The sequence below is a fragment of the Taudactylus pleione genome, unplaced genomic scaffold, assembly GCF_031769625.1.
Source record: "Taudactylus pleione unplaced genomic scaffold, aTauple2 ptg000114l, whole genome shotgun sequence".
Classification (NCBI taxonomy): Eukaryota; Metazoa; Chordata; class Amphibia; order Anura; family Myobatrachidae; genus Taudactylus; species Taudactylus pleione.
In genome coordinates this window covers 321,978-347,606 of record NW_028284516.1, presented here as the reverse complement: position 1 = coordinate 347,606, position 25,629 = coordinate 321,978, and the positions used below count along the sequence as shown (strand labels likewise).

Sequence of the window (25,629 nt, the reverse complement as noted above, 5' to 3'; positions counted from 1 at the left end):
CAGATCACATTTCCCATTACAGTTATGGGAAATGCGATCTGCTTTACTAAAAATAAGTGATACTTAGGGGTTGGAGTAGAATTTTATGAATTCTACTCCAATTGCCCTGTAATAACTATAGGTGATACTAAAATAATGTGAAAAGGGTGTGAAAACACCCTTTTTCACATTATTTTAGTAAAAATAATGTTGATAAATAGAGCCCTTTGTCTTCTAACACTGCTTTAGTAAATAGACCCCTAACTCTCTCCAATGCTTGGTATATAGACCCCTTTATCTCTCTCCACTTTGGGGTCTATTTATCAAGCAGTGAAAAGTGTGGAGACGTGAACCAGTGGAGAAGTTGCCCATAGCAACCAATAAATAGACCCACATTTTCTCCCAAACAATCGTGAACCAATAAGAGCTTTCCCAATAGCAAAAGCCAGACTTCACAGCATTAATCTTGTATATCCATCTGTTAATTGATTAATGTTGATTTCTGAATATACTAAAATGTTATCTTCACTAGTAAAGAAAAAAAAAAAAGGCGGAGATTGCTTTCTCTTTTGCAGTTGTCATTTTCATGTTACGCTTAATGTTTCAAAACTCTATATTTCTAATGTAATATCTAATGGTGCAAATTGTCCCTGTAACTACTGTACTAGCAATTCTGATTTGTCTCACAGGTGCGAATGTTCTCCTATTTATGATGGACCTGAATGTCAGCAAACAAAACGCACATTTACAGGACAGGGCTATGCCTGGTTCTCTCCCATGTTGCTCTGCTTGGAAAGCCAGATCTCCTTGGATTTCATCACAGAAGTAGCTGATGGCCTCCTCCTGTACAGTGGTCCTATGGCAGCCAGCAGTCGTGGGGACTCGGAGGATTTCATTGCTCTAGGTGAGATTATCAATGTGTCATTGCTTGGAAAACCTGCCTTCTAAAGAGGGCGTGTTGCCCATATCAACCATTCAGATTGTAGCTATTACTTATCTAGTACATATTCTAAAACGACAGCTACAATCTGATTTAGTTGTTATAGGCAACATCTCCACTTGTCCTTTTTGAAAGGTTTGATGACCCCGTAGCATGATAGAAACATCAAGTATACTGGATTGTTTATGTTTAATCATTACACAGTTCTCAGATATATGTTGGATGTTGGATTATGAATGGGAGCCATAATAAAATGGTACACAGAGCATGCATAAACCATACAGGTACTAAGTAGGGGTGTGCACCGGCCACTTTTCGTGTTTTGTGTTTTGGTTTTGGATCTGGATCTTTCTTCGTGTTTTGGATCTGGATTGGTTTTGCCAAAACCACCCTTCCGTGTTTTGGGTTCTGGGTTTTGTGTTTTGGATCTGTATTTTTTTGAAAAAAAGCATAAAAACAGCTAAAATCACAGAATTTGTAGGTTTTTCTGCTCCTATGCTATTATTAACCTCAATAACCTTAATTTCCACTCATTTCCAGTCTATTCTGAATACCTCACACCTCACAATAGTGTTTTTATGTCCAAAAGGTTGCACCGAGGTAGCTGGATGACTATGCTAAGCGACACGAGTGGGCGGCACAAACACGTGACCCATCTAGGCGTGAAACTGCAGTGGCAGACAGGATGGCATTGAAAAACTAGGCCCCAAACTGTACATAATGCAAAGAAAAAAAAGAGGTGCAAGATGGAATTGTCTTTGGGCCCTCCCACCCACCCTTATGTTGTATAAACAGGACATGCACACTTTAACAAACCAATCATTTCAGCGCCAGGGTCTGCCACACAACTGTGGCTGAAATGATTGGTTCGTTTGGGCCCCCACAAAACAAGCTGGCAATTAATCTGTCCCTGCACAAACTGGCTCTACGGAGGCAAGAAGTCGTCCTCATCCTCCTCATCCACAGATTCCTCACCCTCTTCAGTGTTATGTACATCCTCATCCTCACAGAGTATTAATTCGTCCCTGCTGGAACCACAGGTCCCTCTGTACGTTCTGGAGGCTGGTCTCCCTGGAAGAGTTGATCATTCATTTTATGAACATCATCTTCTCCACATTTTGTGGAAGCAACCTCCTACGCCTTTCGCTAACAAGGTTCCCGGCTGCACTAAACACTCTTTCGGAGTACACACTGGAGGGGGGGCAACTCAGGTAAAATAGAGCCAGTTTGTACAGGGACCTCCAAATTGCTTCTTTTTCCTGCCAGTACAGGTACGGACTGTCTGACATGCCTACTTGGATGCTGTCACCGATGTAATCCTTTAACAGACAGACGCACGCTTGTCGCTGCTGCTTTGAGGATTCAAGTGCGGCTACAGCCCACACAATTCACAAAGACAGAAAAAAAAAAAGAATATTTTTATTGTTTGTGGAGCACACTTTGAGGGTTACACCACCCTCTAACAGACAGACGTACGCTTGTCGCTGCTGCTTTGAGGATGCAAGTGCGGCTACAGCCCACACAATTCACAAAGACAGAAAAAAGAAGAAGAATATTTTTATTCTTTGTGTAGCACACTTTGAGGGTGTCACCACCCTTTAACAGACAGACGCACGCTTGTCGCTGCTGCTTTAAGGATGCAGGTGCGGCTACAGCCCACACATTTCACAAAGACCGAAAAAAAAAGAACAATATTTTAATTGTTTGTGTAGCACACTTTGAGGGTGTCACCACCCTTTAACAGACAGACGCACGCTTGTCGCTGCTGCTTTAAGGATGCAGGTGCGGCTACAGCCCACACATTTCACAAAGACCGAAAAAAAAGAACAATATTTTAATTGTTTGTGTAGAACACTTTGAGGGTGTCACCACCCTTTAACAGACAGACGCACGCTTGTCGCTGCTGCTTTAAGGATGCAGGTGCGGCTACAGCCCACACAATTCACAAAGACAGAAAAAATAACAATATTTTAATTGTTTGTGTAGCACACTTTGAGGGTGTCACCACCCTTTAACAGACAGACGCACGCTTGTCGCTGCTGCTTTGAGGATGCAAGTGTGGCTACATCGCACACAAGTCACAAACACATAAAAAAAATTTTTTTGATTTTTTGGAGCACTTTGAGAGTTACAACACCCTTTAACAGACAGACGCACGCTTGTCGCTGCTACTTTGTTGATGCACGTGCGGCTACTGCGCACACAATTCACAAACACAGAAAATAATTTTTTTTTTGGTTTGGACTGGAGTGTACTTTCGGGGGTTACAGCACCCTTTAACGGTCAAGCCAGCCGGCCCTTTACTTATGACACAGGCGCACGCTTGGCACTACTTTGTTGATGCACGTGCGGCTACTGCGCACACAATTCACAAACACAGAAAATAAATTTTTTTTTGGTTTGGACTGGAGTGTACTTTGGGGGTTACAGCACCCTTTAACGGTCAAGCCAGCTGGCCCTTTACTTATGACACAGGCACACGCTTGGCACTACTTTGTTGATGCACATGCGGCTACTGCGCACACAATTCACAAACACAGAAAATAATTTTTTTTTTGGTTTGGACTGGAGTGTACTTTGGGGGTTACAGCACCCTTTAACGGTCAAGCCAGCCGGCCCTTTACTTATGACACAGGCGCACGTTTGGCACTACTTTGTTGATGCACGTGCGGCTACTGCGCACACAATTCACAAACACAGAAAATAATTTTTTTTTTGGTTTGGACTGGAGTGTACTTTCGGGGGTTACAGCACCCTTAACGGTCAAGCCAGCCGGCCCTTTACTTATGACACAGGCGCACGCTTGGCACTACTTTGTTGATGCACGTGCGGCTACTGCGCACACAATTCACAAACACAGAAAATAATTTTTTTTTTGGTTTGGACTGGAGTGTACTTTCGGGGGTTACAGCACCCTTAACGGTCAAGCCAGCCGGCCCTTTACTTATGACACAGGCGCACGCTTGGCACTACTTTGTTGATGCACGTGCGGCTACTGCGCACACAATTCACAAACACAGAAAATAATTTTTTTTTGGTTTGGACTGGAGTGTACTTTCGGGGGTTACAGCACCCTTTAACGGTCAAGCCAGCCGGCCCTTTACTTATGACACAGGCGCACGCTTGGCACTACTTTGTTGATGCACGTGCGGCTACTGCGCACACAATTCACAAACACAGAAAATATATTATTTTTTTAGCACTTGGGGGGAGCACCCCTGATGGACAGAGCACCCCCTGGACAACACTACAGCACCTCTTTAGGACTGGGACACTGCACAGGACTTTGGAGTGGACACAGCCCCTATGGAGAACTGACTGCACAACACAGTCCAGCCAGCCCCTATGGACTTTGAAGTAGTGGACACAGCCCCTATTAACAACAGCAGCACAGCACAACACAGCCAGCCCCTATGGACTTTGAAGTAGTGGACAACAGCAGCACTACACTACACTACACTACACAGCCCTAACTCCCACCCTCCCTCTTCACTGTCCACAGCCGAGTGAGAAAATGGCGCCGACGTGGGTACCTTATATAGGATCCAAAACCCGCGAGACTCGGAAGGCGGGATGATGACGTTTTGCCTCGATTTCAGATCCGAGTCAGGCGGGAAAAGTCGAGCCTGATTCGGATCGGACTCGGATCGGGGGGGCTCGGGGGGGTTCGGATTTCAGAAATCCGAACCCGCTCACCCCTAGTACTAAGAGCTCCTTTTAGAACATCTAAACCATCCTACAGGCATAGTAGGTTGTTCTGTAGGTCCCTAGAAGTTTGCCGGCAACCAAAAGGACTGATGGGTTTTTTGGTGACTGCTGTCATAAATGAATATCATGACTTGCCAGCCCGTACTTCATGCTGTCCGAGACTTCTTGCCAGAAGGTGTTTTTTTATTCCAGCCAATCTCATCATCTCATGTACAAAATGCACAGCGTTTTGATCAAAAGATATAGGGCTAAATGTAATAGGGAGCGTGTTGTAAAAAAAAAAAAATGCAAGTTTAGCGCTAAACGTTTAAACATTTTTCACAACTCACACATGTAATAGGGTGCAAGAAAATGCAAACTATTACATGAGGGCCGAAACTAACGGGTATCGATGTGGATTCAACTGGAGAAGGGGACAGACCGGGAAGTGAAGTATGTAGTGTGAGTGTAAGTGAGTGAGTGTATGTGGAATAAAATATTAAAAGCTTTGGTGTGTGTGTCCTTATTTTATATATTTTTTTGCAGGTGAACTAGAGGTACCAGCGGTCCCTCAATGCCCTGCATGCTGGTACTTGTGGTTCTCCAAGTACCAGCTTGCAGGGGAGACTTGCTGGGACCTCTAGTCCTCCTGTAAAGGAGAATATCATTTTAACTATTTATTACACTATCAACTCAGCACCCACCACCTAGGGGTGCCGGGGATAGCCCCGGGCTATCAGCTCCGCACCTGGGTTACCCTGGAGAGGGGGATCCCCAGGTGGGGTACCCTGGAGAGGGGCCCCTGTGTTGGTGGGGTCCCCATCTCCCCAGGGATCCCTGGCCTGGGCTGATTAGCATGGGATACGATTGCTTTGCTGCAGCATTACACCCCTGCTAGAAAGAGTCCAGTGCTGGTTGTGGCTAATGCAGGGGACCCTTACTCATTTTGTCCTCCGTATTTCCACAAACAGGATGGTTCACTGAGCCTCGTGCTGGTTGTTGAAAATACAGGGAACCCCTACATCTTTTTCCCCCCCGTATTTTCACAACCAGGACTGGCTAACACAGCCCTGTGCTGGTGGTGCTTTAAGGGGGGATGCCACATAATTAAATTTTTTTATTTTTAACATTTTACTAGCTTTTTACAAACAGAAACCTTCACAGATCTCACTGTTCTGTGAAGGCTTCAGTCTAACTCACACCTTGTAATGAAAGTCGCATTACAAGGTGCGAGTTTACCGCAGTTTAACTCGTATTCACTCTAATGCAAGTCAAACTCACACCCTCTAACATGGGCGATTTATGGGACAAATTTGTACCTTCAAGTTCAAACTGTGCGAGAATAAATAAAAAAATAATTCTACCTTCCAGTAAACACATTAATGGTTATTTACTAAGGGGCTCATGCTGAGTTGGACTTAAACGCAATGTTTGGCACTATTTCCCAGTAAAATGCTTATGCACTAAGGGCTTTATTTATTAACATTATTTTGACTAAAATAAAGTGAAAAGGGGTGTTTTCACACCCTTTTCACATTATTTTAGTATCACCTATAGTTATTACAGGGCAATTGGAGTAGAAGTCGTAAAATTCTACTCCAACCCCTAAGTATCACTTATTTTTAGTAAAGCAGATCGCTTTAACTGTAATGGGAAATGTGATCCGACCACAGTTACTAAAAATAAAATGTGAAAAAATATCCGGGGAAAGCCCTGTGATAATAACGCCACCTGGAGGTGGCGTTATCCAGGGTCTCCCCCGGTTACCGGACTCCTGCTCTGCTCTAACGGGGAGAGCAGAGCCGGGAGTCGGTCCCAGTAATCAGCTGAGTGGTCTAAACAGACCGCAAGCTGATTACTGTAAAAAAAAGAAAAAAAAAAAAAAATTTACTTACCTGACTCCAGGGACTGGTGATCGGGCCTCCGGTGATGACTCCCCTCTTGTCAGCTGGTCTCCCATAGTGCACTGCTGCCCGGTCATCAGGTGATCGGGCCCCAGTGCAGTATGGGAGATCACCTGACCGGAGGAATAGTGAACATCACCGGAGGCCCGGAGCATGCAGGTAAGTGTAAGTAAGGGGGGGGGGGGGGTTGCGGGTGGGGAGGGGGGGTCCGCGATCGCGGGGGCGGGGCTTAGCACCGGGGGGTTAGCAGTGGCGATCGGTCGGCGCATGCGCGGGCACTTAATCACGGTATTTTTTGCAAAAGCTCTGTCCCTGCAAGGGATTTGTAGTAAATCCCTGTGATATTGCCTGAATTCGCAATGCGAATTCAGTCGTTAATATCACACTACAATCTGCATTCAATATGCGGATTGTAGTAAATAGAGCCCTTTATATGTGTACCTAATTGGTGTACACTTGCTAATAAATAGACATTAAGCACCTACGAGTCTTCACAAAGGGTGGTGAGACAGGGTTGTGAGGGGAGCATGTAGACGTGTCCGAAACGCAGGAAGGACGTCCTTGCAAAACGTGTCCCATGCTGTTTGAAGGCTGATGACTTGTGGGTGCTCAACATGTGATGCAAGTTGCAAACTGATGAAGATGATGATGATGACGGTTGTATCTGATTGGCTGACTGCATCTAAACCCCTCCCACTTATGCTAATATTCTAATAATGATGCCGCTGTGATCTTTTGGCAGAATTAGAGTGCACTATGAGATTATCAATATAGCATGTTTCCTAGTCAGCTTGTAAAGGGGAAGGCTAAGGAGCTCATTCAGAGCCGCTCGCTAGATGCGATCGCTCGCACCCAGCATATGCAAATTCGGCTAAGTGACGGCATGGCAGGCACTCGGAAAGGCATAAGCACGTCCACTTTGTGTTGGCGAACGATCACTTTGTGTTTATCGACACCCATTAGCGTATGTAGAGATGCCCACTAGCGCACGTCATCTCCAGGAAGTGTATTAATACATTGGTACATCGAGCACCATCGGAAGCTAACGCAGCACTTGTGGTTGCCTTACGTTACCGTAAGCACTGCGAGGACTTCAGTGTAAAAAACAGGCAGGTGACATGTACCATGACGCTGGCTGATAATTATGCACGCCTCTGAAATGGCGTTGAAACACAGAGGCACGCCTGCGTTTGCACCTCCACTACCCCGTTATTAGTGTCCTGCCCCTGTTACCACCCACAAACAGCCTCTCCTGTCACTCATTACAATGGGCTGCCTTTGCTGGGCGAGCGAGCGAATTCCAAGTAGTTTGCGCACATGCAGAACGAAGCGTGCGCATGCACGGTCGCTTACCATCGGCCGCGAATGAGCGAGCGGCCGCTTGCGAATGGGTCTGAATGAGCTACTAACTACTATTGTGTACTTAAATAAAAAAATAATAACCCCCTATTGTAGTCCAGTCACATCTGCTCCTGGGATTTGCTGGAGTAAGGAGGAGCATTTTGCTGGCCACTCTGTGCTGGATGCATCTCGTGTCCGCAAGCAACTATGCATAGGTGGCAAATGCGTATGTGTTTTATTCCTACATGCAATTTACATTTGCGATTAGAACCAAGCCAGCGCAACATAGAGACCTATTTGTTTAAATAGTTTAATTCAAAACTGTGTCCTAAGTGTAAGTGACCTATTCTGACTAGAGATGAGCGAGTCCAGTTCCCTGAGAGCCAGACCCACCCGAACTTTGCGATCCGGGCTGGGATCCGAGTCCAGCTCGGGGTTTTTCCCGCCTGACTCTGCTCCCAAAACGAGGCAAAATGTCATCATCCCGCTTTCGGATTCTGGGTTTTGGATGCTACAAAGGTACCCGGTCATCGGCGCCATTTCACTCCGGCTGTGGAGAGTGAAGTGAACAGACGTGCTGTGTCTGTCCAGGGGCAGTGGCTGCTGTGTCCATCCAGGGGCAGTGGCTGCTGTGTCCATCCAGGGGTTGCTGTGTCCATCCCATGCCGTGGCTGCTGTGTCCATCCAGGGGCTGCTGTGTCCATCCAGGGGCAGTGGTTGCTGTGTCCATCCAGGGGCTGCTGTGTCCATCCAGGGCAGGGGCTTCTGAGTCCATCGAGGGGTTGCTGTGTCCATCCAGGGGCAGGGGCTGCTGTGTCCATCCAGGGGTGCTCTGTCTGTCCAAGGGTTCCCAGTGTAAAAAAAAAAAGCAAATAAAAGCTAATAATATAATTTGATGGTAGCGCAGTGTATTCATAAAAATATTGTGAAACTAAGTGGTAACAGTGTCTTATTCATAAACAATATTGTGACACTGTAAATGGAAATGAAGTGTAATATTCAACAACTATTGTGAGACTGTAAGATATACTGTAGCGCAGTGTATTCATAAAAATTATTGTAACTGTAAGTGGAAATGCAGTGTAATATTCAACACCTATTGTGACACTGTACATGGTAGCGCAGTGTATTCATAAAAAAATACTGTGTCACTGTAGGTACTGTACTGTTGATACCGCAGTGTCATATTTAACATTTTTACAAATTGACATGTGTGCTGTACCCCACTTCGTTCTTATTTGTTGAAATGGAGAATGATTAGTCGAGAGGAGAGCAAGGAACCACATACTAGTGCTGGAGATGCAGCCAGTGCCACCAGTTATGACGATACTAGTCCGTCTACGTCATTTACTAAAGCCGATGCCCAAGGGCATACAGGTATTAAGTCAGGGCATCTAAAATCAAAGAAGCAATCTTTAACAGTGGTAAAGAAAAAAACATCAAAGGGAAAGTTAGCTGCAGAAAGACATAAAATTGGCAATGTGCCTTTCACCACACAAAGTGGCAAAGAAAGGCTAAGGCTGGTGGTTCTACCTCTTATGATGATGTAAGCCCTTCTCCCTGTAGACGTTTCCAAAAAAATGAAGGCACCAACTTTGCTCTCACAAATCCCTGAGGAGAATCTAAGTGTGTCAGCGGGTGCCATGTGTGAGCCTGACCTTTCCAAAACTGTACTTGAAGAGGAGCCTCCTTCCACCACTTGTGCATCCTCTGCAAATGTGGGGATGAGCAGCACAAGTCAACATGCTGACACAGAAATCGAGGATGCTTCTGTGGAAGTGCACCAGGATGAAGAGGATATTTGTGTAGCTGACGCTAATAAGTATGTTGATGATGAGGATGCTAATGATGAGGATGTTGTTGATGAGCATGTTGTTTGTGTAAATTAGGACCCAGTGGAAACAGTTGTTGCCCGAAAAGCCCATTGTCATACCTGGGCATAAATCCACTTCTTATGTATGGAATCATTTCTACCCAAATCCGGACAACAATTGTCAAGCCATCTGTACCCATTGTCATGCCAGAGTAAATAGAGGTATGGACCTTAACCATCTAGGAAACTCCTCCCTGTTACATCATCTACAGTGCATCCATCCAAAATGTTTGTAAATTTCAGAAACTTTGGCTAAAAAGTAACAACAAGCAGTGCAGCGTCAGCTAGTTCCCTTCTCTCTGCTAGATCCAAGCACCTGGCAACTTCACCCCCAACACCTTCATCAACAATATCCTTAATCATGATTGGAACTAGTCCTGCATCAAATTTGATCAGGCTAACTCAGTCCTTCCCTATCCTGGATTCCTCAGAAGAATCCTTGAGTGCTATGCCTGCTGCTGGGAGTGAATCTTCATCCCAGAAGGGGACCAGGAAGACTACTAGTAGTAGTTTAAAAAAAAATTGGCTGTTAAACAATCCTTTGCAAGGGGAATAAGTATGGCAGCAGTTGTACAGCGGATCACTGACCCCATAATATCTATGCTGGTATTAGATGTGCATCCAATATCCGCCATTAGTACAGTGGGTTTTAGACAGTTAATTGAGGTCCTGTGTCCCCGCTACCAAATCCCATCTAGGTTCCACTTCACTAGAAATGCAATTCCTAGCCTGTACAGGGACGTTAAAAAAAACTTAATTATTGTCCTCCAAAATGCCATTGTGCCCACTGGCCACTTAACCACAGATATGTGGACAAGCGGAACAGGGCAAATGAAGGATTACATGACTGTAACAGCCCACTGGGTGGGTGTATTGTCTTCAACGCCACCAACAGCAGCATCAGCATTTAAGAAACAGCAGCTCATTCAAAGGCAGGCTACTCTGTGTATCACCAGTTTCACTAAGAGGCATAATGCTAACAATCTCTTAGAAAACCTCAGGGAAGTCATTGCAAAATGGCTTACCCCGCTTGGACTCTTCTCGGGATTTGGGATTTCTGACAAATCCACCAATATTGTGAGAGCATTACAGCAGGGTGAATTCCAACACGTTCCATGTTTTGCTCACACAATCAACTTGGCGGTGCAAAATGTTTTAAAAAATGACAGGGCTATGCAGTAGATGCTCTCTGTGGCCAGCAAAATTTCTGGACATTTTCGTCATCCAGCAGCTGCATTTAGAAGATTGCAGCACCTACAAGAATTGTTGAATTTGCTCTGTCACCAGCTGAAGCAAGAGGTAGTTACAAGGTGGAACTCCACCCTTTATATGCTTCAGCAGATGGAGGAACAGCAATAAGCAATCCAAAGCTACACAACAAACTGATATAGGAAGAGGAGGGGGAATGTACCTTACTCAAGCTCAGTGGAAAATACTTTCCGTGTTGTGCAAAGTGCTGAAACCCTTCGAAATAGTCACCTGTGAAGTGAGTTAAGACACTACCAGCTTGAGTCTGGTAATTCCCCTAATTAGACTGTTGGAAAAGCAGCTTGAGAAACTGAAGGAGGAGCTGAAATGAAGCGATTCCATTAAATTATTTGGATTTGTAGATCAAGAATTGCTTTGCCAGGAGCCAAGGGTTGTCAGGATCTTACAATCAGATCAATACATTTTGGCAACCATGCTGGATTCTAGGTTTAAGTCATATGTCGTGTCTTTCTTCCCAGCAGACACAGATCTGAATAGATGTAAAGAGCTGTTGGTAAGGATATTCTCAGCTCAAGCAACACGTGATGTAGCGATGGCTCCTCCTTCAGTTTCTCCAGCAAGTGCAGCTGCCAAGAAAAAACGAAACTTTCCCTAAAAAAGACCCACTGGTAATGCAGATGAATCAACACAACCGTTTTGACATCTGGTCGGGTCTAAAAGAATTGCCTACAATTAATGAGACCTCTACCGTGACTCCATCTGATACAGTCACCATTCAAAGAATGCTTGAGGACTATTTTAATGATAGCGTCCAAATAGGCATGTCAGTCAGTCCTTTTCACTACTGGCAGGAAAAAAAGGCAATTTGGAGTCCCTTACACAAACTGGCTTTCTTTACTCGAGCTGCCCACCCTCCAGTGTGTACTCAGAAACAGTTTTCAGTGTAGCCGGGAACCTTGTCAGCGATCGGCATAGAAGGCTACTTCCTCATAATTTGGAAAAGATGATGTTCATCAAAATGAACTACAAATTCCACGAGGAAGACCTTTACCGCCAATTACATCCAAAAATTAGAGCGACACCTGAGGCTGTAATGGCGGATTCCAGCGGGGATGAATTAATATTATGTGAAGATGTACACACTAATGAGGGTGAGGAATCGGATGATGATGGTGACAATATCTTGCCTCTGTTAAGCTAGTTTGTGCACAGAGAGATCATTGCCAGCAATGTCAGCTGCCCGTTTGTAGCTTGTTTTGTGGGTGCCCAAACAAACCAATCGCTTCATCCACAATTGGCAGTCCCTGTCACTGAAGTTATTGGTTTGTTAAACTGTGCATTTCCTGTTTACATTATTATATACAACATATGGGTGGGTGGAAGGGCCCAAGGACAATTCCATCTTGCACCTCTTTTCTTTGCATTATAGTCAGGGCCGACGCTACCACTAGGCAAACTTAGGCAGCTACCTAAGAGCGCCGGCCACTGTAGGGCGGTAGTGTGGACCGCACATAACTGCAGTCTGCACTACACTACTAGGAACAAACACACAGCCGCTGGCGCCGGCAGCTGTGTGTTTGTTGTAGCAGCCGATGAGAGTCAGACAAACTCTCATCGGCTGCTGCGCCCACTGCCAGAGCCGGGCTGGAGCTTACTCATAAGCTTCATTTTTCGGCTCCAGCAGTGAGTGATGGGAGAGACGTCATGACGTTTCTCCCATCATGCAGAGCGGGCCGGCCTAGGTGACAGAGGAGCGGACGTCAGAGCGTGGATTACGGTAAGTGAAGGCTTTTGTTTTTTTTCTTCCGTTTGTGTCTGTCTGGGATTACTGCTGGGGGGGTATCACTACTGGGGGCACTGCTGGGGGGAGGCTGCTACTGGGGGCATGAATACTTCTGGGGGCACTGCTGGGGGGAGGCTACTACTGGGGGCACTGCTGGGGGGGTGGCTACTACTGGGGGCACGATTACTACTGGGGCATTGCTGGGGGGAGGCTACTACTGGGGGCACGATCACTACTGGGGTATTGCTGAGGGGAGGCTACTACTGGGGGCACTCCTGGGGGGAGGCTACTACTGGGGGCACGATTACTTCTGGGGGCATTGCTGGGGGGAGGCTACTGGCTACTACTGGGGGCACTGCTGGGGGGGATTACTGCTGGGGGCACTGCACTGGTGGGACCGCTACCCAGGGGCACTGCAAAGGTGGGGATTACTGCTGGGGGCACTGCAAAGGTGGGGAACACTGCTGGGGGCACTGCAAAGGTGGGGGACTACTACTGGGGGCGCAGCTGGGGGGTAGACTACTGGAGGCACTGCTGGGGGGGCTACTACTGGTAGCACTGCATCGGGGGGACCACTACTGGGGGCACTGAACTGGGGGGGGTTAGTACTGGGGGCACTATATAAGGGGCACTGCACAGGGGGTGACTACTACGGGGGGCATTATATAAGGGGCACTGCATAGGGGGACCACTATCTGGGGAACCATATAAGGGGCAGTATGTGCTGTTTGGGGCATTGCTGCCTGACATTTTCAATTTTAGTTTAACTGCTATCCTGTCTGCCACTGCTGTGCCACTCTGTGCCATGTTGGAAGCTAAACTGCCACATGTTAGTGCCGCCCACTGCTGTCGCTTAGCTTATTCAGCCAGCTAGCTCGATGCAACCTTTTGGCCTAAACTGGATGAAATCAATATTGTGAGGTGGTCATAATTGACTGGAAATGACTGGAAATAAATGTTATTGCTGTTAATAATACTGTAGGAACAAAAACTGGCCAAAATTATGTGATTTCAGCTGTTTTTATGATTTGTTTAGAAAAAAATACAGATCCAAAACACGCAAGGGTGGTTTTGTAAAACCAAATCCAGATCCAAAACCAAAACCTTGAAGGAGATACAGATCCAAAACCAAAACACAGGGGTCTGCGCACATCCCTAATTTCTGACCACATATTAAAGACATTTATGATCTGGATCTCTAGTTACTGGTTCTTTTGTGCTAAACTGTACTGAGCACCATACACTGTCTCTAAAAGGTAAAAGCACCAATAATACTTATCTACATGTGCGTATTTCTCTTTTATATAGAGCTTCAGAACGGATCTCCTCGCCTGGCTATTAACCACGGTTCTGGATCACTATTCCTGGAGTTTGCCAAGAAACTTAATGTGTCAGACCGGCGCTGGCATAACGTAAAGATCACAAGCAATGGAAAGGTACCATATTATGTAGTAGGTCACAGAGGATACAATGTACATCTTGATTTTATCCCTACGTATGAACATTGTTGTTTGTTGGATGACGGACATTACGCATCAAATCTAGAGTTTACAGAATTGATATCTGAGAATTGATTGATGGATTTGGTAGGTTTTCTTTATGGACGTACTGGAGGTTATTCTCTAGCATTAGTGGACAGGCTCTGTCACTTATAGCAACCAACCAGTCATTTTCTTTGATTCATCAATGACATAATAGACTATGAAAGACAATATACCTGACTTCAAATGTGGTGGCATCTAGTTATTATTTGCATACTATACGTCCTGGGCTGAACATGCAAGTTTACGACAGTATGCACAAATCTTAGCTGAATGGATCTCAGCCGATTCTCTGTGACCGCTAAGTGGGTGTCTCTATGTGGCAGCTGTACGGCAGCAATGTGAGCACATGCAAGAGAACCATTTTGTGGCTGTGCCCTTTTTGCTCCTATGTGAATAAGGGGGATATGTATCAAGCATTGGCGAGATAAACTACCAACCAATCAGCTCCTATCATTTTTCAAACGCAGCCTGTACTATGACTTTTTCCAAGGCTTGATAAATCTCCCCCATATACCCACTATGAGGCAGAAGTTGCTGTATTTGCGGGCATCTGCAAACATCTGATTTACTACGTTAGGCTAATGCGAATTTCCATACAACTAAGGCTTGTGTGCCTGCAAGCAGGAGGGCGCGCTGCACACTGATTTTATGCCAGTCGTCGCATCAGTCATCATTGGTATCTGTACTTGCACCGTCAGAAGCAGGTTTCCCTTTCCTGTACCCACCAATCACGCAGTTGATTTCATATACACAGACCACACTCCTATTAGACTCCCACAAGTTAAGGCGGTCCTGTGCAAAACTCGCCATTTGCACCTGCACACAGAAGTGCGACCGAGTTAGAATTAGCCCCTATATTTCATGCGGCTGTCATCACTTTATATCGCCCCCTGCTGGTAATAATTTATTGCAGATAGAGGCTAATGTGCCAGCACATCACATGCTCCGCGTTTAGTTTGTGCCATCACGGTTATAACATGTTCTTGTTGTAATCTAATATGTTCTGTTACCGTTGAGTAACACTTAAGTGCTGTCACACTGTTGTTGAGACCTTTTTTAGATTTCGGCATACATAAACTTTCTACTATTCTAGCATGATGGCTTATTCATTATTCTGTTTCTTGTACTAGGAAGTGAAGATGACCCTGGATCACTGTGCAGAAGCCCCGGTGAATGAAGAAGTTGGTTTTCATGGGACACATACAGATCGGTCATTGTGTGAAGTATCTGGGGAAACACCTAGGAGCAAAAGGTGATAAAATAATCTACAAACAGATGCAGGGTTGAAAACATGTTGGGGTGTAATTTCCCCCGCATTGCATGCACAGAACTAAGGCCCTGATTCAGAGTCGGGAATAGAGAGAGAGAGATAGCACTTAACTGTGTACCTGGACAAACCATGTTGTAATGCAAGGGGTGTAAATACATATTTTTTTTGCATGTAGGGTAAATACTGGCTGCTGTTACATGTAGCCCACAAATTCTGCACAGCTTTATTACTACTCTACAATTTAGATGTCAGTTTGGACACCTCCCTCCCAAATCTAAATCTCTCTGCACATTTTAAATCTGCCCCCCCTGCAGTGCAGCATGGTTTCACCAAGATGATCAGATGAGAGAGATATCTCACTCTATTCCCTAAATGCGTTTATTCGCTGGTATACAGAGTTTGTGCACATTTATGTGGGTAGACCACCCCTATCTCAACGTTTGGTTTTATACCTGTCCTTATCATCAGTTTTAGGTGAACTGAGAAAAAAAAAAAGGATTGATTGTGTTGCACAGGTGCAAATGGCGAGTTTTTGCATACAGATACACATTTATGTTTTTTGCATGATCAGAAACCAGATCCTTGGTATCATTATCATTGCACATGTTGCACTGTGTACAGTGCGCTCGTGAAATGTGCATCAACCACTTTATACCTGTTCAATACTATTGAACAGGTATAAAGCATACATGCCTACCCTCCCGGTTTTCGCGGGAGGCTCCCGATTTTTCGGGTAACCCCCCGCACCCCCGGAAGGGTAGGCATTTCTCCCGCATTCTGCCCACTTCCTAGTGAAGTGGGCAGAATGAGGAGAATTCTGGCGGCGATCGCGGGTCTCCGTGTAGGGGGCGGGGCTTAAGACGTGATTCTACATGAATCACGTTGTTTGGCCCCGCCCCCTATGCAAATTTTAACCAATCGCGGCAATTTTACCACGAGGGGCGGGGCTTGATGACGCGATTTGTCAGGCCCCGCCCCCGTCACCCCCCCTGCTGCTTCTCTTACCCGGGCTTCTCCCGGGAAGAGCAACTGAAAGGTAGGCAACTATGGTATAAAGTGGTTGATGCACATTTCACGAGCGCACTGTACACAGTGCAACATGTGCAATGATAATGATGGTTATTTAAGTAAATGTATGGATAGGGGCTTGAGACCCTGCATATACAGTATACAGGCGAATATCCCCTACTTGTGTTCAACTCTGGCTCTTCCCCTACAGTATATGCTTTATTAGAGCATACAAGTACTCCTGTAAGAATAAGTCCTAGGCTATAGCTCTGTTCTGATAACAGGAAGTAAGAGAAATTGGAAACTACTGTAGCCTAATGGTGTACATCATTCTCTATAAAGTAATAGCCCCCATATTTCACATCTCTCCCAAGTGGTGTTAATATTGCCTATATCAAAAAGGTCTTGGAGTTGCCTTTAATAACTAAACAGAAGCAGATACTGATGACCAACAGGTCCCATAAAAGCTTAAAATAGCATAATAGTCTATATAATAAAAGTAAGTAATATCACATGAAAACTTTGACACATGGACGTAAGACCCAGGGCCATAGCTAGGGTAGTGCGGCCGGTGCCATCGCACAGGGCACCACAGGTCAGGAGGCGCTGTTTGGGCCTGTCAAATTTCTGTTTTTCTACTTCAGGGTCCATAGGGGGTCCACAGGGTTGACCTTGGGGATATAGCTGGATCAGGATCCATGGGCACCACACAGTTAAGCTTTTAGCTCCCAGGATGCACTTGGGTCCTCCTCTATACCCCGCCCCCGAGCCACAGGCACCTCAGTGTAAGTTGGTGCCCGGCCGGAGTCGGTCACCGCGCAGGGGGGGCTGCAGGAGCAGCCCCCAGAAGCTTTTTTTAGATTTTGTTTATTTAATCTTTCTTTTCACTACAGACGGCAGCGAAGGGCTGTCTATTCAGACGCCCACGCTGCCGCTCTGATCCCCGACTGGCGCCGCGACGCCAATACTGATCTGGGGATCGCGGTGGGAGGACAGAGTCCGTGCTAGCCGGACTCTGTCTACCTCCCAGGACTGCTGCCGGAGTCGCCGGGGATTCAGGTAAGCCGCGCGTCGCTGGCTAGCGGCGGCGCGCGGAATGCCTTAAAATGCAGTCCTTTAGCCTCCGGTCCTGGGGACAGACCGGAGGCTGCTGGCAGTGGCGGCGGGCCCCCCATAACCCGTGGGACCACTAGACCACCAGGGTTAACAGGCATGCGGGAAGCCAGCATCCCTGGGGTTATGGCCAGCCAGGGGAGGAAGCCTTCCCTGTACAGCGGCTCCTCCCTCAGCTCAGCGCGCCTTTCAACACGCAGTCTGGCGTCGCTGAGCTGCAGACTCTACGGCCACTCCTCCTCTGAGGTCTCTGGGGGCCATTTTCTATGTGGCAGCGCAGATCTCAGGGAGCACGCGGACCGGTCCCCCTGTGTACCTCTCCCCCGATTTAAGGAGAGTGTACACAGCGCTATAGCCCTCCCAGACACTGAATCTGGGTAGGTTGATTGTAGTGAAAAGGTGCAGTGAGTATATCTTCTCTGCATGGTATGTGACTTTTGCTAGTGCTGCCTGTCTGTGCTTATTTTCCGCTTACTGTCAGCTTATACCTATCCCTTTCCTTCTCCTACAAGCCCTACAGGTGTGTGGGGGAGGGGCGTTTCTACTGACCTCACTTATATAGATCACGTATTTGTGAGGTCCGTCACATACAGTTGTGTGCTACACAGTGCCATATTGTGGGCTGTTGTTCAGCACACCGGTGAGTGCGTTTACTTCTGCCCTGTTGCCAGATATATTCTGTCATGTCAGACGAGGAGGTTGAGCGCTCAGTGGCTCCGGTGTTGGCCTCCTGCGGACGCTGTTCTGCAGGAGTGGATAGGGAGGATTTGTCACAGGATGGCCTGTGTAGTCGATGCCAGGTGGCTCCTGGCCCATCCAGACCTTCTCTGACGCAGGAACCACCGTGGGCGATGTTTTCTCAAGTGCTGGTGTCTATTGCGGACCGTCTATCGGTCCCGACTGCTCTCCCTACTAGGGCGTTACCCCAGCCGACCATCCCTCATTCCCCGGGTGTCCCGCAGTTATTGCAGAGTCCTCCTGGGTCTCAGTCAGTGGGTCCCTATGCGGGGTTGCCTGTGTATATACAGGCTTCCCCTGTGCCGCAGCAGCCTGTGGTACCTTTTCAGGCCCCTATGGCGACTCCTCCACCCTGGGTGGATGTGCTCTCCAACTCCGTGCAAAATTTGGCGGCCGCTTCCTCGGCTTTTCAGTCAATGTTGCAGACTGACATGCCTTCTAGGATTTCAAAACGCCCACTCATGACACGGGCTGCTCAGGTATCGGACTCAGAGGGTTCCTCAGATGATGGGGAGGTCCCTGATGACACTGACTCGGACGCCTCGGTCCAGGAAATGGATACCAAGTCGTCCATTAATGTACGAGCACTAGTTAGGGCGGTGCGAGCTATTCTTCTTATAGAGGATGAGGCACCGGTTCCTAAGTCGAAGTTTCCTAGTTTCAAAAAAACTAAGGTGGCTTCTGCGGTGTTTCCCCTGTCGGATCAGTTGACGGATCATATGGCGGTAGCTTGGCAGGCGCCCAGTAAGAGATTCCTTCCTCAGAAGCGGTTGGCTTCTAATTATCCCTTCCCTGAGGCACATTGTAAAAAATGGGAAACTCCACCGGCGGTGGATTCCCATGTCACCCGTTTAACTCGGGGCGCTACCTTACCATTACCGTCGATATCCTCGCTGAAGGATCCCACGGACAGTTGAGACTTGCTTAAAGTCTATTTACTCCCTCTCCGGGGCGGTGGCCCGACCGTCCATGGCCATCTCCTGGGTGGCCAAGGCCATTGAGGGGTGGGCCAATGCATTGGAAGATACCTTCCCGGACGACGCTCCGGATGTCCAGTGGGCATTGTTGGGACAAATGAGGGACGCTGCTTCTTACATTGGAGAAGCTTCTTTAGATGCTAGTCTACTGACCTCGCGGGTATCGGCTGCAGCGGTGTCTGCCCGCCGATCCTTATGGTTGCAGTCCTGGAGAGCGGACTCTGATTCAAAGAAAGGTCTGGAGGCCTTACCTTTCAATGGGGAATTACTATTTGGTCCGGACTTGGACAAAATAGTGGATACCCTGGCTAAATCCAAGTCGGCCTTCCTCCCTTCGGCGGCACTGCCTGCTAAGGTTAGGAGTTCGGCTTTTCGTTCCTTTCGGGTTCAGGGTAAGGCGAAAGGTCAGTCCTTCCCAAGACAGTCTGCGAGTAAGACTGCCTCTAAACCCAAGAAGCAAGCCTGGAGTGCTCGGCGCCCTTCTTCCAAGCAGGAAGATAAACCTGCGGCCTGATGGGACAGGCCTCCCTCTGAGGGACCTCAGAGTGGGAGGCCGACTTCTTCTATTTGCCCAGTGCTGGCACAATACCACCACGGATGCCTGGGTTCGAGAAGTGGTCTCCCAGGGGTACGCCCTGTCTTTTCGGCACAGACCACCCCACCAGTTTTTCTGCACGAGTCCTTCTCAGGACAAGACCAAGGCGTTACAGGTTCAGGAGGCTATAGAGTCCTTGCTGAAAGCAGGGGTCATTGTTCCCGTTCCTCAATCACAACGAGGGATGGGGTATTATTCGTCTCTGTTTCTGGTGCAGAAACCCAATGGTTCTCATCGCCCTATCCTCAACTTGAAGTCTCTGAACAAATTCCTCAGAGTTCCCAAGTTCAGGATGGAAACGTTACGTTCCATCATTCTGGCGATGGAACCGGGGGATTACATGGTGTCCCTGGACATCCAGGACGCCTACCTCCATGTTCCGATAGCATCTTCGCACCAGCGGTATCTGAGGTTCGCTATCCTTCAACACCACTATCAGTTGCGGGCGCTGCCCTTTGGTCTCTCCATGGCACCGAGGGTGTTCACGAAGATTATGGCGGTCATGGCCGCACATCTTCGGAACCGGAATGTACGGCTGCTGCCGTATCTGGACGACCTCCTGTTGCTGGCGAGCTCCCCGGAGGTACTGCTTCAACATCTCCACCTGACGATCGCTTGCCTACAAGCGCACGGGTGGCTGATAAATTGGAAAAAGTCCTCCCTGATTCCATCACAGCGGATGGTTCATTTGGGAGCCCTGCTGGATTCGCGTCAGCAAAGGATCTTCCTGACTCCGGAGAAGGTCGCCTCCCTACAGCTGCGGATACGCAGTTGCCTGAGCAGTTGCCACCTGTCGGTCCATTCGGCTATGAGAGTTCTGGGGTCCATGGTGTCGACATTCGACATGGTGGAATTTGCCCAGTTCCATTCCCGGCCCCTGCAGGGGCTGATTCTATCGGAATGGAACGGGTTACCTCACCGGATCCGCTCTCAGGTGCTGGTGTTGTCTCCGGACGTTCGGAAATCTTTGGCTTGGTGGCTTCAGACTGCTCATCTCGTCGAGGGGCACCCCTTTTGGATCCCGGACTGGGTCCTGCTCACGACCGATGCCAGTCTCCGGGGTTGGGGGGCAGTGACCGGCTCATTGTCTCTCCAGGGTCGTTGGTCTGCGGAAGAAGCACTTCTTCCCATCAACATCCTGGAACTGCGGGCAGTATACAGGGCCCTGCAGTCGTCCGGCCCCGCGCTTCAAGGAAGGGCGGTACAGGTGCAGTCCGACAACGCCACCACGGTGGCGTATATCAACCACCAAGGCGGAACTCGCAGTCGGGCAGCGATGTCGGAGGTGTCTCGCATCCTGACGTGGGCGGAGGGTCACATTCCAGCGATCTCGGCGGTCTTCATCCCCGGAGTCCTCAATTGGGAAGCGGACTTCCTCAGCCGTCACGACGTGCATCCCGGGGAATGGTCGCTTCACCCAGAGGTGTTTCAGCTACTCGTGGACAGATGGGGACTGCCAGAGCTGGACTTGATGGCCTCCCGTCACAATCACAAGTTGCCCGTTTACGGGTCAAGGACAAGAGACGCAGGCGCAAGTCTGGTGGACGCGCTGTCGGTGAAATGGTCTTTTCACCTGATGTATCTGTTTCCTCCGATATCCCTACTTCCTCGGGTTCTGCAGAAATTCAAGCAGGACGGCGGCACGCTCGTGCTGGTGGCTCCGGCGTGGCCCAGACGGCCTTGGTACTCCGATCTCAGGAGCCTCTCCATCGACTCGCCGTACCTTCTTCCTCAGCGTCGGGACCTGTTGTCTCAGGGGCCCTGCCTTTACCCGGATCTGGGTCGGCTGTCTTTGACGACGTGGCTCTTGAGACAGCCGTCTTGAGGTCTCGGGCTTCTCCAGTTCGGTTATTGGTACCATGCTCAGGGCACGCAAGCCTGCTTCAGCACGGATTTATCACAGAGTGTGGCACACTTACTTTCAGTGGTGTGAGTCTAGACATTATGATCCTCAGGTGTTCCGAGTTTCTAGGATCTTGGAATTTCTTCAGTCAGGATTGGACCTCGGCTTACGCCTTGCATCTCTGAAGGTTCATGTGTCCGCCTTGTCCGTGTGGTTTCAACGGCGGATTGCAATACTGCCAGACGTTCACACCTTTTTCCAAGGTGTTCTCAGGATCCAGCCTCCCTTTGTGCCTCCTGTGGCTCCTTGGGACTTGGCAGTGGTGCTACGGGTCCTGCAGGGTCCTCCGTTTGAGCCTCTTGAGTCGGTGGAGCTCAAGTGGCTGACATTTAAGACGGTTTTTCTCCTGGCAATTGCTTCAGCCAGGAGGGTGTCTGAATTGGGGGCGCTTTCCTGTCGCCCTCCTTTCCTGATTTTTCACCGGGACAGAGCGGTGCTCCGCACTCGTCCTGAGTTTTTGCCCAAAGTGGTCTCGAAGTTCCACATTAATCAGGAACTTGTTGTGCCAGCTTTTCAGTCCCCTGATCTTTCAGCTGGTGAGACTTCCTTAGATGTGGTCCGGGCGCTTAGAATTTATGTAGACCGGACAGCTTCGGTTAGGAAGTCTGATTCCTTGTTTATCCTCTTTGGTTTTCACAAGAGGGGTTGGCCTGCCAACAAACAAACGTTAGCCCGTTGGCTTCGTTCCGTTATTTGTGAGGCTTATGCACAGGAGGGTTTACCTGTGCCAGCTTCTGTTAAGGCTCATTCCACTCGTTCTGTGGGTCCCTCTTGGGCTGCTAGACGTGGCGCCTCTGCTGTTCAGCTGTGTAAGGCGGCCACTTGGTCTTCAATTCAAACGTTTTTGAGGTTCTATGCGTTTGACACCTTCGCCTCTCAGGATGCATCCTTTGGGCGCCGGGTGCTCCTTTCAGCACAGGAGCGTCCCCGCCCTTAGTTGAACTACTTTGGGACATCCCCAAGGTCAACCCTGTGGACCCCCTATGGACCCTGAAGTAGAAAACAAGAGATATGGTAAGAACTTACCTTTGTTATCTCTGTTTCTACGAAGTCCATAGGGTCCACAGGGCGCCCGCCCTGACGCACCTGGCTTCAAATGGGCTGTGTGGCTGGTCACCGGTTTTCCGTCTCCCATTTCTGTGAGTATGGTTTCTTGTGTGTTCCAGTCTTCCTTCTCTCTGTTCCATATTCTCCTCCGGCCTAGGCTGCTTACCAACTGAGGTGCCTGTGGCTCGGGGGCGGGGTATAGAGGAGGACCCAAGTGCATCCTGAGAGCTAAAAGCTTAACTGTGTGGTGCCCATGGATCCTGATCCAGCTATATCCCCAAGGTCAACCCTGTGGACCCTATGGACTTCGTAGAAACAGAGATAACAAAGGTAAGTTCTTACCATATCTCTTGTTATTATCATTCTTGCTTGTAGCTTCCTCTTATTTCATCCCCAGCATCTCCTGGCCTCCCCTATCTCTTCCCTGGCCCTTCCTCATGAGGCCATTACTCTTTTTTGGGTGCATTATGTCCCTTTGAAAAATGAGGGGGCGCCAATGCTCGCTAGGCGGTAGACGGAGATACAGGAGGGAGAGGGGGAAAGAGAAAGCCGGGCGGAAAGAGTGGAGAAGAGAGACATGTGGACCTGTAAAAAGAATTGAAAGGTAGACACTGGTGAGAGAAAAAAGAAAAAAACAGAATACAAAAAAATCTAGGTTACGCCTGGGTCAAATACAGTATAATATCATATCTGATATATAATACTCTTGTATATTAGGGGCATATTTATCTAGATTCACATTTTAGCCCCAATAAGAAATTAATTATTTATTTAGCCAATGTGTCATAAATATAGAAATGCGGTCAGCTCTTCATACATTGTGGCAATGCTTACATTTTGTGGGAATATTCCCTAAAGTCCTGTTTTCTGAAGATTTCCCACAAATAAAGTTTTAATAAATCTGACCCTTAGTATATTAATACATATGTATTCTTGACTGTTGTTCTTTGCCGTTTACCTAGGTTCCTTAATGTTTACCAGCCCCTGCAGCTTGGCGGAGTAAAGACATTCCCAACAAGTGTTCATCCTTCCATCCATCTGAAGGGCTTTACTGGTTGCATCAGGAATCTGCTGGTGGATAGCAAGGTAAGAGGCATTGTGCAGTCCCGTCCTGGGCAGAGATGGTCACCTCTTTTTTTCAAATAACAAGAAAGTTATATGGTACACTCGCACCACACTGCCTGATATGAAATGCCTGCTTTGAAACATAATAGATTCTGAATAGTATCTATCTATCTATCTATCTATCTATCTATTTATCCATCTGTGTATCTCTCTCTCTATCCCATATCTATCTATCTATCTATCTATCTATCTATCTATCTATCTATCTCACAGCTATCTATCTATCTATGTCATATCTATCTGTCTATCTCACAGATATCTATCTATCTATCTATCTATCTATCTATCTATCTATCTATCTATCCCATATCTATCTATCTATCTATCTCAAATCTATCTATCTCATAGCTATCTATCTATCCAGGGCCGGCTCTAGGGGTGTTCGACCAGTGCGGTCGCACAAGGGCGCCACCCCTAGAGGTCGGCATCCTTTCCCAACATCCCGATTTCAGCGGGACAGTACTGTCCCGCTGCTCCATCCGCGGGCCGAAGTGGCCTGAGGGTGGTCTAATTGGGAGGTTGGGGACCCCCAGAGTGTGAATGGATGCCGCGCATGCGCGCAGCATCCATTCACTGACGGAAGAGGGCTGGGGGAAGCCCAGCCAGTGACGGATTGCTGGGCTTTACCCCCAGCCTGACGTTATTTGGAGGCGTGCCATGCGGGCACGCCTCCAAATAACAGCACATAGGGGGTGTGGCCTATGGTAATTAGGCCACGCCCCCAAATTCGGGCGCGCGCGATGACAGGGCACCATAACATGGGCCGGCACAGGGTGCTCTGACCCCTGGAGCCGGCCCTGTATCTATCTAGCCCATATCTATCTATCTATCTATCTATCTATCTATCTATCTATCTATCTATCTATCTATCTATCCCATATCTATCTATCTATATATCTATTTTTAATTGCACAATATGAAAAAAATATTGGATCCTATTGCCACTAATTACTGAAATCTATTATAATCTTGGCCAGTGTTTCTCAAACTCGGTCCTCAAGACACACTGGGCCTGATTTTATTATTATCATTTATTTATATGGCGCCACAAGTGTTCCGCAGCGTCTTACAAAGTACATAAACAAATAAGTAACCAGCGACTTACAATAACAAGCAGGACACGGACATGGATAATAAACATTGCTATATATTAGCGACCTTTACACCCACATAAGCAGCCAAGTGTTTTCATAATGCACCCAAAAAAGGGGAATGGCTACTTGGGGAAGGGCCAGGGAAAAGATAGGGGAGGCCAGTAGATGCTGAGGATGAAATAAGAGGAAGCTACAAGCGAGAATGATAATAAACAGAAATTTGACAGGCCCAAATTTGACAGGCCCAAACAGCGCCCCCTGACCTGTGGTGCCCTGTGCGATGGTACCGGCCGCACTACCCTAGCTACGGCCCTGGGCTGCGGCACCGGGCAGTTTGAGTAAGCTTACTCAGGCTGGCAGCATGCGATGTCAGGAAATCTGCGTCCACTGACGCTAGCCCTGGCCTCAGCACTCCCGGAAAACGGGGGTGACACTCTGATCCCCAAACAATACATGCCTACCCTCCCGGAATTCGCGGGAGGCTCCCAATTTTTCGGGT

At 47.8% G+C, this 25,629-nt stretch overlaps 1 protein-coding gene across 1 annotated transcript in view; it reads left to right on the top strand.

The window, feature by feature from the left end:
- The window catches only part of LOC148524892 (neural-cadherin-like), a 148,145-nt gene that overhangs the window by 99,069 nt on the left and 23,447 nt on the right, over positions 1-25,629 (top strand). Inside the window, exons 23-26 of the mRNA XM_088471349.1 lie at positions 669-883; positions 14,025-14,152; positions 15,391-15,512; positions 23,874-23,997. Of these exons, the coding sequence (XP_088327475.1) occupies positions 669-883; positions 14,025-14,152; positions 15,391-15,512; positions 23,874-23,997 (589 nt within the window). The remainder of the gene's footprint in view (positions 1-668; positions 884-14,024; positions 14,153-15,390; positions 15,513-23,873; positions 23,998-25,629) is intronic.